This window comes from Lycorma delicatula, chromosome 2, assembly GCF_047948215.1.
Source record: "Lycorma delicatula isolate Av1 chromosome 2, ASM4794821v1, whole genome shotgun sequence".
Lineage (NCBI taxonomy): Eukaryota > Metazoa > Arthropoda > Insecta > Hemiptera > Fulgoridae > Lycorma > Lycorma delicatula.
Window position 1 is genome coordinate 69,868,430 of NC_134456.1, and position 13,576 is coordinate 69,882,005.

The following is a 13,576-nucleotide window of genomic DNA, read 5'->3' on the forward strand; positions in this document are numbered from 1 at the left end:
TTTATTTATAATTTAATATTTCTTTTTATTGTTTACACATTAGAAAGTAAAACTTTATAAAAATATGTTGTTTCCGTTCTATTTCATTGTAATGAATTTTTTTATTGTAATGCATATAAAATGCATTTTGAAAAATTTTTAAATATGCTACATAACTTATTTCTAATTCTTAATTGTACCTGATTACACCAGGAGTAGAGGAATTTGTTGCGGTAATTTGTAATTTAAGGAGGTTAGACAATTTTCATGTGGTCATCTCAATAAATGATTCATCTCTGTTATTTTGTAATGGAAATGTATACATAGCTATTAAAAAAGTGCTGATTAATGTAGTATGTATATTACAAAATCATAACTGTTATGAATTTATTAAATGGGATAAAATAACATCACTTGAAAGTAGAATTTCATTAGATGTATATTGTATATCAGTAGGAACACATGTATTTTTTTCCAAAACATGTTTCTGCAATAAAAAAGAAGGTAAATTTAATACTAATGTTTTTGTTGTAGATAAATATGTGTATAATATAGTTGTGAAATATTGTTAATGTTGTAAATTGAGAATAGTTTTAAAAGATAACAAGTCAGATTTTGTTACAATTAATAGGCCATCCAACTTGTAGTCATTCTTTACTAAATAAAGTCTATCAAAAGAGTAAATAAAAAAAAGCTCATGTTAGAGCTCAGGTTAGAGGGCTGATCTCAAATGCTGAATAATATTTTTCTTAAATTTAATTGTCATTTATTTATTGTCTGCCATTTTGGAGATATATGTGTGGCTGGTTCAAATAACAGCTAGTGGTATTTTCTAATGAACTGTAATCAGACACATATGTATTTAGCAGATGCTTGTTCGAACATTTACACAAATGTAACAAGACTGGACTGAGACAACACTAGAACAGAGACCAGGAACAAAATAAGAATAATTTAAAAAATATTTTTCTTCCTCATGTAGAAACTATAGAAAAAAGTAAAGTCTTTCTTGTTCTTTATGTATAAATTAAATAATTTATAAAATACACAGTCAATAAACACGATCCCCACCTTGGTGTATCTGACAAATAAATACATATAAGTGATAAATAAACAGATGTATCCAACATACTGTTTATTAATTAAGCAACATACTTGTTGATATATTTAATAATCAAATTAGGTTAGGCTTGGTAATTTTCATACGCTACAAAATGTGTGTATCGTAAATTGACAGTAATTAGATTTAAGCCTTTGTTTAATAACGAATTAATAAATAAAATAAAAATATGTATTATAAATTTTGAACAGGTTTGCCTTTTTTTCTTTTGCTTTTGTTCAGTACTTCTTTCTGAATATTGAATTTTCAGGGATCAACAATCCAAAAAAAATTTTAGGGACTCATTATGTTTATTTTATATTGTCTTCTCATATAAATTTTCATATTTATTAATTTTTGAATGACAATGAGTGCATTCCAATTTGAAAACCTTCAGAAATTTTCTTTTTTGTGGATCCTTTATAGTAATTTCTATGATTCAGAGTTCTTTCCATCAGGAATATATACTTTCTTCTTCTTTCTTTTATATCATAGTAAAAGTAATGTTATTACTGTTTTGACATATATATATATATTATTTTGAAAAATTTACTACAAAATTAAGTTTTACTATAGCCTGTATTGAGTTTTTATTTATCTTAGCATTCTACCTGTTTATTTAGCAGTTGATTTTTGTTATTATACATTAATCCATTATTTGTTATATGAGTAATCTGAACAAGCAATTTATTATGCTACAAGCAGTACTAATTTTCAAGTATGTAAGCTGCTTATGTATTTATTCCATTTATTTAGCTCTGTTACTATATTATATTTTCTTCCTAAGTTATATAATAGGAGTTATATTATAAATATGGATTTGTTAGCATCATTGCCAATCAACTTTAGTTTGATGCTGCAGGATCCTGATTCAACAATCTTGTTGATATAGTTAGAAAACAGATCTGTATTCTGTAGTAAAGTGAAAGATTTGATTAAATATATAGTCTAAAAAAAATGTTTGATTTATTAATTAGATATTTATTCAAAAGAAAGACATAATTTAGTGCAAAGATCTATTAACTTGTGCTTAGTCAAATAACTATGAAAGCGGCCTGAGTATAGTAAACAAAAACTGAAAATGAGATCCATGTTTGAAAACTTGTAGTTTAAATTTCTAGATAAGTCAAATAATTCAGTTACTGTAGAATGATAGAATTGATTTAATAATTTCCGCTACCAGATGAATACAATTGCTACAATTGATTCCTTGTTTACTCACTTGTAGCATTTACAAACTATTGATTTGAATTTTAATTGTTTTTACTCAATTGTAGCCATTAGCAATTAATTTATTTAATGTAGAATTAACATTTTTTAAACATTAATAAATAGAAGTTATTCCACGAATAGTTATTTAAAAAAATAATTATTTATAGATTTTCTGAACTTAGAAAAAAGTTAAGACATTAATCTGTTCTTTTTTATAGATTAATCATAAGTAAGACATAATGTCGTTTGTAAATATAAATGATGTCATTTATATTTTTAATTAAAACTGTAATCAAAGTGAAATTATCAGCATAAAAAATTAAAAAATACAAAAACACAAAAAAAAATACAAAAATATATTTGATTAAATATAAAAAACTATTTTTTAAAAACCTTTTATTTAACTAATATTAATATTAACATTATTACAAAAAGGAAACAAATTAGAAAAACCCTCTAAAAAGTAAAAACTAAGAATTAAATCAAATTGAGAATTTTAAACAAAAAATATAATATATTAACAAATATAAAAATGCACTGAAAAGTAAAAAATAAATGATATAAATATTTAATAAATAACCAATAAATAAAAAATAAATAAATGTAATAATTATTAAATTTAAAAATTAAAAGTAATGAAAATATTTAGTTAAATAAAAGCATGGCACAGTTTTTATAATTTATTTAAAAACACATTTATTTTTACAACAATTAATTTTCATTTTCAATAACGACGGGAGGAGGCGGAAAGGTCTGCTGGAACCTCTCCAGTTGAGACTGACCAGCAGCTACAAGTAACAATCTGGGAAAATGCACCCACTCACTTTCTTTGTACGTGTTCTCACATAATTGAAGTTCATCTTCGAATTCTGCTTGTAATCTAAGCCAAATTGAACACAAACTTTCTGCTAAAAGTTTCATTTTAATTAATTATTATGAATTTTTATTTAATGATTTCATAATTACGATTGATTTATAATTATGATTATAACATGTTATAATAATGAATAATTTTTCAGATTACCGTCAAAATGTAATAACTTTGTACAAGATTTTTAAATTTAATTTTTATTTTTAATCTTATTAACCCTTAAAGGTCATCTCGGTGCAAATTTGAACCATCAAAGAATTAAAACTTCACTTATTTTATTACAGACAAATAAAATATATACATATACTAAACACCCTCATTAAACAAAAAAAATATATTTTAAAATACAGCAAATGTCTATAAATACTTATTCGAAAAGATTGTTATAAAAATTGCACCACGCCATTTATTTATTGGTTATTTATTAGATATTTATATAATTTATTTTTTACTTTTCAGTGCATTTTTATATTTAATATATCATATTTTTTTGTTTAAAATTCACAATTTGATTTAATTCTTATTTTTTACTTTTTAGAGGGTTTTTCTAGTTTGTTTCCTTTTTTTATTAATGTTAATATTATTAATATTAGTTAAATAAAAGCTTTTTTAATAAATAATTTTTTATATGTAATCAAATATATTTTTGTAATTTTTTTTGTTTTTTTTATATTTTTTTATTTTTTACTTTTTAGTCTTAATGAACAATAAACTTTTTACATCCAAAAAAAATATTCTTAATAATATTTATATCTGAATATTATTGTTCATTCAAATTTGTTTGTTTATTAAGACATAAATAAATATTTATTTTTGCACATCAAAGTTACATACGTGTACCAAATTTCAATCATTTTCATACGATAGTTCATGAGAAATGAAAATTTTCAACTAAATTCATGAATTTAGCGTAGGAGTAGCGCATGGGGACGTGGGGGTGGGTCATATCAAACTCCAACACCATAGTGGTGCTGTATTGTCATCGAAGTTACATACGTGTACCAAATTTCATTGATTTTCATACGATAAATCAAAAGATATAGCAGTTGCAAGATTTGATTATTCCTAAAGCGAGTTAAATAAAAGCTTTGTTTGTTTATTAAGACTAAAAAAAAATAAAAATATTTATTTTTACACATCGAAGTTATATATGTGTACCAAATTTCAATCATTTTCATACGATAGTTCATGAGAAATGAACATTTTTAACTAAATGCATGAAAGCGTAGGGGTAGCGCGTGATGGTTGGGGTGGGTCATATCCAAATTCTAATACTGTAGTATTGTATTGTCATCGAAGTTACATACGTGTACCAAATTTCATTGATTTTCATACGATAGATCAAAAGATATAGCAGTTGGAAGATTTGATTATAACTAAAGCAAGTTAAATAAAAGCTTATAAAAAAGTTTGTTTACAAGAATAGCTTTTTCTGTAAGATTTATTTATTGTAATAATTACCCACCTTTTTTATGAATTTCAAGAAATAAGTCTGCGTATTATACTAATCACATCTATATATTTCTTAATCCATCCTGTTATTTGATGTGTCTTATTTATTTATTTATTTAATAACTAAATTTTATTTACTGAGTAATTAATTGATGTGAAAAGCATACCTGTTGGAAAACCTGATTTTTTTTTTTTTGTTTATAGGTGCCATATTTGCTTATGAATTTATTGTTGGTTTGATTAATAAGTTTTTTAATTCATAAGAAAAATTAATAGTGTTTTGAGTTCTTGAAACAACATATTTTGAAATTAACTGAAATAAAAATCCATTAAAAAATATCAAAACTAATTAAAAATAAGTAAATAATGTGCTATATTTTTTACTTAAATGGAATATAAATATCAACATTTAACTTGCAGTTCATTATTTTCATATTGTGAACGGTGTTATTACATTTTTTAATGTAATTGAAAGTCACATGATATTAATAAATTTTTGTGCTTTCTACTTTATTATGTTTAATTGGATATATTTAGATGAATACTGAAGTTTATTTTCTTCTGTATGATTTACCACTTTTAACGATTATTTTTTACTTTTTTTTAATGCTTATTAAGGATGCAGCATGAATGGAATATCTAATGATGATGACTGTAAGTGTTAATTTATCCTATTTTTATTTCTTCATTCGTAGATGATTTTTAATCTATTTTTCCATGTATTCACTCAAATTGTTGATGTTGAAGTAGTGTTTAATCATTCTTTGATATTTTGCTACAATTACACTCGCTCAAGTCTCATTTATGTGAATAAAGAAATAAATTATGGAGAAATACCTAAAGGTTGCAAACTTAGGTTTTACATATTTCTTTTTGTATTATTTTATTATTAGTGTTTTAATATTTTTTAGTGGTTTTTTTATTATTTTTATTCTTTGTATATCTTGAGTCCTCCTACTAAATCACAAGTTTTTGATACATTCGTGGAAGCACCCTCCCACAAAAATGTAACACATCTACCAATTTTGTGTGTCATATAAAAAAATTATGTTTTTTGAATTGGTAAAGTAATCAGAGTTGTGTTATAACATACTTTTTTATCTTACTTCAGCATATTTTAAAATTAATTTTAAAATAATTCAAACTTAAAAAAAACTCTTTCAAATTATCACAAACTAAGATATTTACCATTTTTTAAATAAAGAATAAAATCTAGATTTTGTTGTTTTAAATGTAAATAGAAACTTCTTTTCTTATATCATACATGTAAACATAATCTTGCAGCTGTTTGTTTACATTTACATGAAAATATTAACTTTTATGAAATTTTATTATTTTCATTTAAATTTTTTATTGAATTTTAAGGAATTATTTTTCATTTAAAAAATAAGTCTTACTGTCATTTTTATTTTTTAAATAATTTTTTAATATATTAAATTAAATTGCCTTTTTAATTATAACCTTTTTTTGGAATACTTACATTGAAACTAACATAACCTAAACAAAACTACTGGTGTAAGAAAATTATGAATTATATGATTAATCTAATTTAGTTTTGAGTTTTATTATTCACTTTATTATAAAATTATTGATTTTAACGATACTTAACGATAAATATTTTGATCATTATCATTTTGATATTACAAAATTATTTTAATAATTTCATGATTTAAAATATTAGAGATTTTTTTAGGTTATAAGGAATTTATAAATTTGTGAGTAATTTTATAACGCAACATTAAATTTAGTATATAAAGATTTATTCTTTATAATCACTCCAAATGATGTATATTCATTTGTTTAACAATAATTAATATTTTTATTCGTACAAATATACACTTAATTTCTGTTCCATGATTTGATTATTTCTAGTTTTTGTCTTTGATTTTGATCTTTGTTGCAGGTTTTTTGCTCTTTCTTATCTTCTTAAGTTGTTTTAAAATATTTGTTTAAAGATAGTATTTAGTTTTGTTGATTTTGTGCAATATTTACATATCTGTGCATGTACTAATTGTATTGCTTAGGTATACAGTTGTTTTCTTTGCTTTTCAAATTTTATGTAATTTTTTTTAAGCATCAAAACGACTGATTTCGTCAGAATCAATGTCTGAGTTATCAGTAGTTGCAAAACGCACAAAGGGTGGTGTAGCTTGGGATGTTGACTCTCCACGTCCAACACCTCCTGGAACACCCCCTCCACCATATGGCAGTACAAATGCTCAGACTGAGGAGTTGTCTGAGTTACTTCCAGATGATAGCGACCAAATTCGGGGAGAGGTCAGTAATGTTATTGTGATTTAAACTGAAATACTGATTGTTAATTTTTATATAGTTTTTTAAATATGTTTGCTCCAAAAATGATAACGTAGCACATTTGTACCTCACCGATCCCATTTAATATATTATTTGAAACGTCATATAATGATATCCACAGATATAAAAGTGTTTGGCATATTCAAAATATATTATTTATTACATAATAAAAAAAATTGCTAAATTTATTATTTATGAGAAAAAGTAAGATTAAATAATAAAATTCATTGTTATTGGATAATCTTTTTATGTCTTAAAAATCTGTAATCTGATATCTACTTGTTGATTTTGTATGACATTTTATGATTGTTTCTATTTGAATCTTGTTGCTTTTTAATGTGTGCTTCAATCTGTTGAAAATCATTTAAGATACACTGTGCATGCATAGCTTTCTAAAAACAGAAAAGTGAGATATGTCATAATGTTCCTTTTTTGTTGTATACTAATTTCAAAGCCAAAATGCCTTTGAATCATACTGTTGGGATTTTTTTCAGTAACTTTATACTCTTTTTAATGATTGTTTAGCCTTTGAGTACACTAAAAGATGAGACTAGTAATATTCTAATCTTAAAGGCTGTGAATTTTTGTACTTTGCTTGATAACCTCTTGTTTATCCTTGTTGACAAGAGTCCTATGTTGTAGTGTCCGTTATGAGATTGAAAAGGCTTAGAGTTTAATGTTGAATTTTGAGTATAAAATTTTGTTGTAGAAAAGTAGATTCAGAAACAGAAATTTCTAATTCTTTGTGGTAAAAATAGCATCTTTTAAATGATGACATATTTTGATAAATGTAATTAAATTTTTCCTGCACTATGAAATGATATCCAAACGAGCAACTTCTGCATGAAGAATAAATATGAAAATTTTGTTCCTGTAGGCATAGAAAATACCTTTGAATGGTCTTTACCCATTCTATTTGATTAAAGTATTATTTTAAACTTTTTTAAAATAAAAAAAGTCATATGTACCATTGAAAATGCCTGTTTGTTCAGACATTGAACAAAAAGCACATTTATTTCATAAAATTTACATTTAATTCTATTAAAACTTCTTAGAAAAATAAGTAATAAGTTTGACATAGTTAAAAAAAGATTAGAAATTAAGAAAAAGAGAAGTGAGAATTATTTCTTTTCGACTGCTTGTTAGTATATTGACGTTCATTGAAAATTAGGGTGTCATTGTAATAGTTCTATTGTGACACATTATGTAAACTTTATGATATGGCAATATTTTGTTTATGTTAGTGGAATTTTATATCAATTCTGATCTTTTGTTCTTGATAGGTTTATTTCTATAGATGTTGCAAATTTTAATGATTTTAGTTACTTAAAAAATAAATAAAAACAAATTTCTCTGTAAAAATCTATATGAAATAAAGAAAAATCAAGACCTTCATTTTACAACTGTGTTGTAAAATTAAATTTATAACTGGCAAAATTGTGAATGGCTAGGTAGGTATGACTAAAAGTAAGGGAAAGTCTAATATTAAAACCTAAATTATTAATTAGGTAAATTTAGATTCATATATATTATGTCATAAATATTTTTAAGTGGAAAACACCTCAAATTTTTGATCGCGTATATTCTAACTCAGAAAAGATAAATGAAATCATAATGAAAAAATTCCAAGTTTTATTGGTGATCAAACATGGAAATTACTTTATATCAGCTGAGTTAAGTATTTAATTCTCTTGTAAATTAAGATTTGGTACCGAATTTGTGGACTGATCCTGACAGTTAATTAATCTGTAAATCTTTATCGATATCCAAAACTGGCATGGAATTTTTTTACCTTTTAGTTTACCATCCTATCTTTTTTCAAAATATGCAGTTAGCATATCCAAGATTGTAATTAAAAATAAAGAAAAATTAATTAGAAGTTGGTTTAAGAGAAGAGGCAAATTGCAATTTGTTATTCTTAATTATATGATAGTAATTTTGTACAGGAGGTATTTATAGAGAATGTGTATTATAATTTCCATGGTTTTTGCCAGTTAGTTTTGTAGTTCTCATTTTTTAAAAGTATTTCTAAGTTATAAATTAAACAACCTGCACCACTACAAAGTGGTATAAGTTGTTATTATTTATAGTTACTTTATTTACAGTAGTTATTTATTACAATATCGTATTATCATTTCAGCAACCACCAAATGAAACAGGTACTGAAACTTCACCTTTAAAAGGAGCACCTCCTATTAGTCCTACAGTAGGTGGAAATTTTGTTCAGCCTCCTATAATTTCAATGGAAGATGATGATATGTCAGACCAAGAAGTTGTAAGTGATTTAATAGTATGTTTGTATTATATAACTATGTTTTTTTATTGTAGTAATTGTTACATTTTTGATTTCATTCCAGTTGAATACATTAAATCTAGATTTTTTTAGTTCTAGTTACTTCTGATAAAAAAAATAGAAAGTTACTTGAGTTAAGGAATATAAAACATAAATTTCGGTATCAATACTTATTATTTTAAAAATTTTGTTAATAATAGAAATTAATTTTAATGATGCAAATTTGTAGCTTAACTTCTCTAAAACAATGTGTTATCCTTATTCAGGTCATTCTGGGGTCATAATTCATTTAGAATTGAGGTGTTAAAAATTAACTGAGAACTGCATACTTTGTAAGACTATAAATTGTGACCTGATGTTATGCAATATCTAAAATATCTCGAGCAGAATAGCATATTGAAAGATGAATGTGTAAGTTAAGGGAAAGTGTCACCAGTAGCCAAAGCTACTTAAACCAGTTTCCAGAAATCGCTTGTTAAAAACTAGTAGGTGATATTGGTATTTGTTACTTTTAATGACCTCAAAAGTTAATGCTACTAAAATTTAAAAAACAGTAAAATTAAAAAAAACACTTTCCTGATGCTCATAGGAATGCCGTTCCATTATTGTTAATGGTACATTATTCTTTACATGTTTTCTGCGGCGGATAAAGTAGGGAATTTAACTATCTTGCTGTACAAGCAACTATGATGCTGTAAAGTAATTACCTACTATGTGTTATGGTCCACATTGGCCCTTCCTGAGGTTTTGTACTGTACATGTAGTTTTTATACGGATTTACTCTATACGCTGAACTGTTTGACCTTGGATTTTCGTTCGGTATACACTTGTGCCATACCGTATATCTCATTGTTTTTTAATCTCTTTCTAACAATTTTATTTCCTTTTTGTGTATTTTTATCACAGGTTGTTCGATAAATTATTCAATAAAACATTCATAATATTACTTAATCTTAAAAATGCTGCTTTTTATATATAAATTAGATTAATTATATTACATCTCGTAATCCATTACTGTTTTGATTTGTCATCTTAATATTACTAAATGGAATTAATGTTGATTTATTTTTTTTAAAGAAAAGCATCCATTCAAATGTATATATTTTAATAATACAAACACTAGACGAAACAAAAATCTTTTTCCAGATAATTGGGTCTGAATTGCTTCACATAAATTTTTTATATGCTTGCTTATAAATGTCATCCAAATCTTTAAATAATGAATAAATTGATTTATTTTTGATTTGATTAATTACTTTTTTTCAACATAATATTATTTCATGATGATATTGTGTAAAAAGCTTTCTTAAATTCATAAATATTGAATACTATTTTATAATTTATGTAGTCTGAAATTCCTAATTTTATTTTTCTTCTTCATGAATTTAACACTATAACTTAATTTTTATAGTGTTAAATTAAAAAAATTGTACAAATTAAAAAATTGTACAATTAAAAAAATTGTTACAAATTGTAGTAAAAAAGTAAAAAATTTGTCATATTTTAATAAAAAAAAATGATACTGGCACGGAACAAGGCAGCAAAATTGCCCCGAATAATTAATATGAATAGACGCTAAATAAGAATATGCATAAAAGAACTGTTTCAACTAAGAGTTAGTTCACTTGTTTTCTGAGACATATCGTAGCCTATAAAATCATAAAAAAAAATATTTTTAGTTATAAAGAGAAATAAAATATTGATTACATTGGCACATTATGTACTGTAACGCACAGTAGTCAAGTACAATGTGGCAACAATGAGGGCTGTACAGCACAAGAGGTAAGTTAAATAATTTACCGTTCAGCACTGTACTGGAATTTTACAAATGACTAGCACACAGAGACTTCCTATTATGACATATATATGCACCATACCGCAGCAAACTTGTTAAAGTAGATAATTTAACAATATATTATAATGATATTAAATTACTCCCAAAAACTGAATCATTTATTAATGCTATTGAATTTATATTACTTTTAAAGTGATCCATGTTTTAAAATAATTTATGAGGTCTGATATATCATTACCGATTTTATTGTAGCTCAATTGAGATAGGAAAGTAGATGTAAGGATATTGGTTTTCAAAATATTGTTTCGGGGATTGTTCTCAGATTCAAGCCAACGTGCTTCTGTTGACTGTTGTAATGAACTTTGTAAAGTTTTATTTATTTTTTTTTTGTGTTAGGATTTCATTATGATGAAAGTATGAACACGTGTGCAAAAAACTTTTCATAAACTTGGAAACATACCTTAGAAACCAAAAAAATGTAACAAAAATAATACATGTTACTGGTGTGTTTGTGTTTTTATGTGCTATTGATTCAAAGAGGGTAAAACAAGTTTTGAAATTAATGTATAAAGAATATCTTTTACAAAGAATGATGAAATGAATAGAGAATTCACAAACCGTCCGGTTAGTGGCCATCTGATGATCATGGAATTCTGTAAAAAATTCCAGTACTTCACTCAGATCAGTTCAAACTATTTTATCTGATTTGGACATAAGGGGAGCTGCAGTCAAGTTTGTTCTAGTTGACAGACAAATGAAAGGAAAATTGATAAATGATTGCAACAATATGCTAGAATATACTGAATTTAACGATAACTTTTTAAAATCACATACATGATGAAACCTAACTCTTTGTGGCTGTAGTCTCGAGGGATGTTACTGAGCTTCACTACAGAAGACAGCCAGTTCTCTAAAAATGAAGAAAACTTACCAAATTCTTAGCATGCTGAAGGCAATTACGAACAATAGCATTGTATTTTTTTGTTATGAGGGCATTGTATACTACAAATAATGTTCCAAGGAGGAAAACTGTAATGAAACCTGTGCCATAAACCATTGAAACTGTGTGCTATTTGTAAGATGGTATGGAAAGTAAAACACTGAAATTAAAAATCCTAGGTTGCTGAAAACGCCATCATGACTAAGCTCTAGCATATGTTTGCTCCCTATTGTGCAACTCTTTTTAGACGCATCCTCTGTACTTATCAGACCTAGTTTTGTTAGATTTTCACCTACTCAGATAAAATTGCACTCGAGAGTCAACATTTTCCAGGTATAAGTTAGATAAACAAAATAAAACTGATTTATTGTAAAAGATAAAAAAAAAACAGAATTTCAGAGGTATTTCCAAGGATGGCAACGTTGTTAGAGACTTTATGGACTCAAAAAGAGCTTATTTTGAAGGATATTAATATCTCAGAACTGAAAGCTATAGACTTCTTCTTTTGAATTAGTCCGTACTTTCTGATCAAAATTATTTTTTTTTGTTATTCCTCTTCATGTTATGAATTGTTACAGATTCAGTTACTTAAGTTTTTATTGGTTTTAAGAAAAAAATCAATTTAATTGTTATAACAGCTTTTAAAACAGGTGAGTAGTGGCTTCATTAAGACTGTAGAGGTGTTTATCTAAATTAATGCCTTTCAAAAAATGTTTAAGAAGTTGCATCTGGCTTTGTAAAATTTTGTTTAAGATATTGAATTGTTACTGGTGAAATTTTATAGAATTTATCACGCTCGTATGAAGCCCCCAAATTGATTACTTATATCTAAAAATAAGATATTTAAAAGAAAAAAATTATAGGAGGCTAGCCCTCCTGAAAATTCCTATGTGGCAGATTTATTTGTATAATTATCAAATTGTTTGCGTGCTTATTTACAGATGCAAATAATGACATTGTACTGATTTGTGCATCAGTATTCAGAAATCATTTTTTTCTTTTTATTCAAATATTTTGAGTGAAAATGTATCAGTAATTTACAAGTATTAAGAAATACTGTGATGTGAGTATAGTTTATTTATTGCTTATAATATTGTTTTCATTATGTTATAAATTTCTAATTTTTAAAAAAAATTTCTGTGCAGAGTAATTTAGAAGACCATGGACGTTTTAAATCACTTTCAAAACTTTGGGCTCATCATGCACATCTTGCAGTTTTCATGAATTATGTTATATCGAATAGTGACCCTTCCAGCCTGGTCAGTTATTAATAAAATAAGGTTTTATTAAATATCCTAACATTTCTAGGTTCTGTTATTTGTTATCCAGATAAGTCTACCGTTACATTTTAATGGATTTGAGTTCCTTGTGTTACCAATGTACTTTGGCCTTATGAATATAATTAATCTGCTGTGTCAATAACTTGCTCAATTTTCCTTTCTGTACATGTATCAGCATAACTGTATATCGCCATTTATCTATGTAATCATAAAGCCTTTAATATAATATAAGTTTGTAGTACTTATTTCTTGCTTAATGTTAGTACAGTTTTAGATAACTGCTAACTGCATAAAATGATCTCATTCTTGTTTTCATACCACTGAAATACTTGCTTTTTGAAA

General features: G+C 25.4%; 1 protein-coding gene across 8 annotated transcripts in view; it reads left to right on the forward strand.

Moving 5' to 3' along the window:
* RhoGEF2 (Rho guanine nucleotide exchange factor 2) overlaps positions 1–13,576 on the forward strand; it is a 1,010,441-nt gene that overhangs the window by 302,254 nt on the left and 694,611 nt on the right. For all 8 annotated transcript variants that reach the window (XM_075355529.1, XM_075355530.1, XM_075355526.1 and 5 more), the window contains 3 exons: positions 6,688–6,890; positions 9,067–9,201; positions 13,100–13,213. In XM_075355529.1, coding sequence (XP_075211644.1) covers positions 6,688–6,890; positions 9,067–9,201; positions 13,100–13,213 — 452 coding nt within the window. The remainder of the gene's footprint in view (positions 1–6,687; positions 6,891–9,066; positions 9,202–13,099; positions 13,214–13,576) is intronic.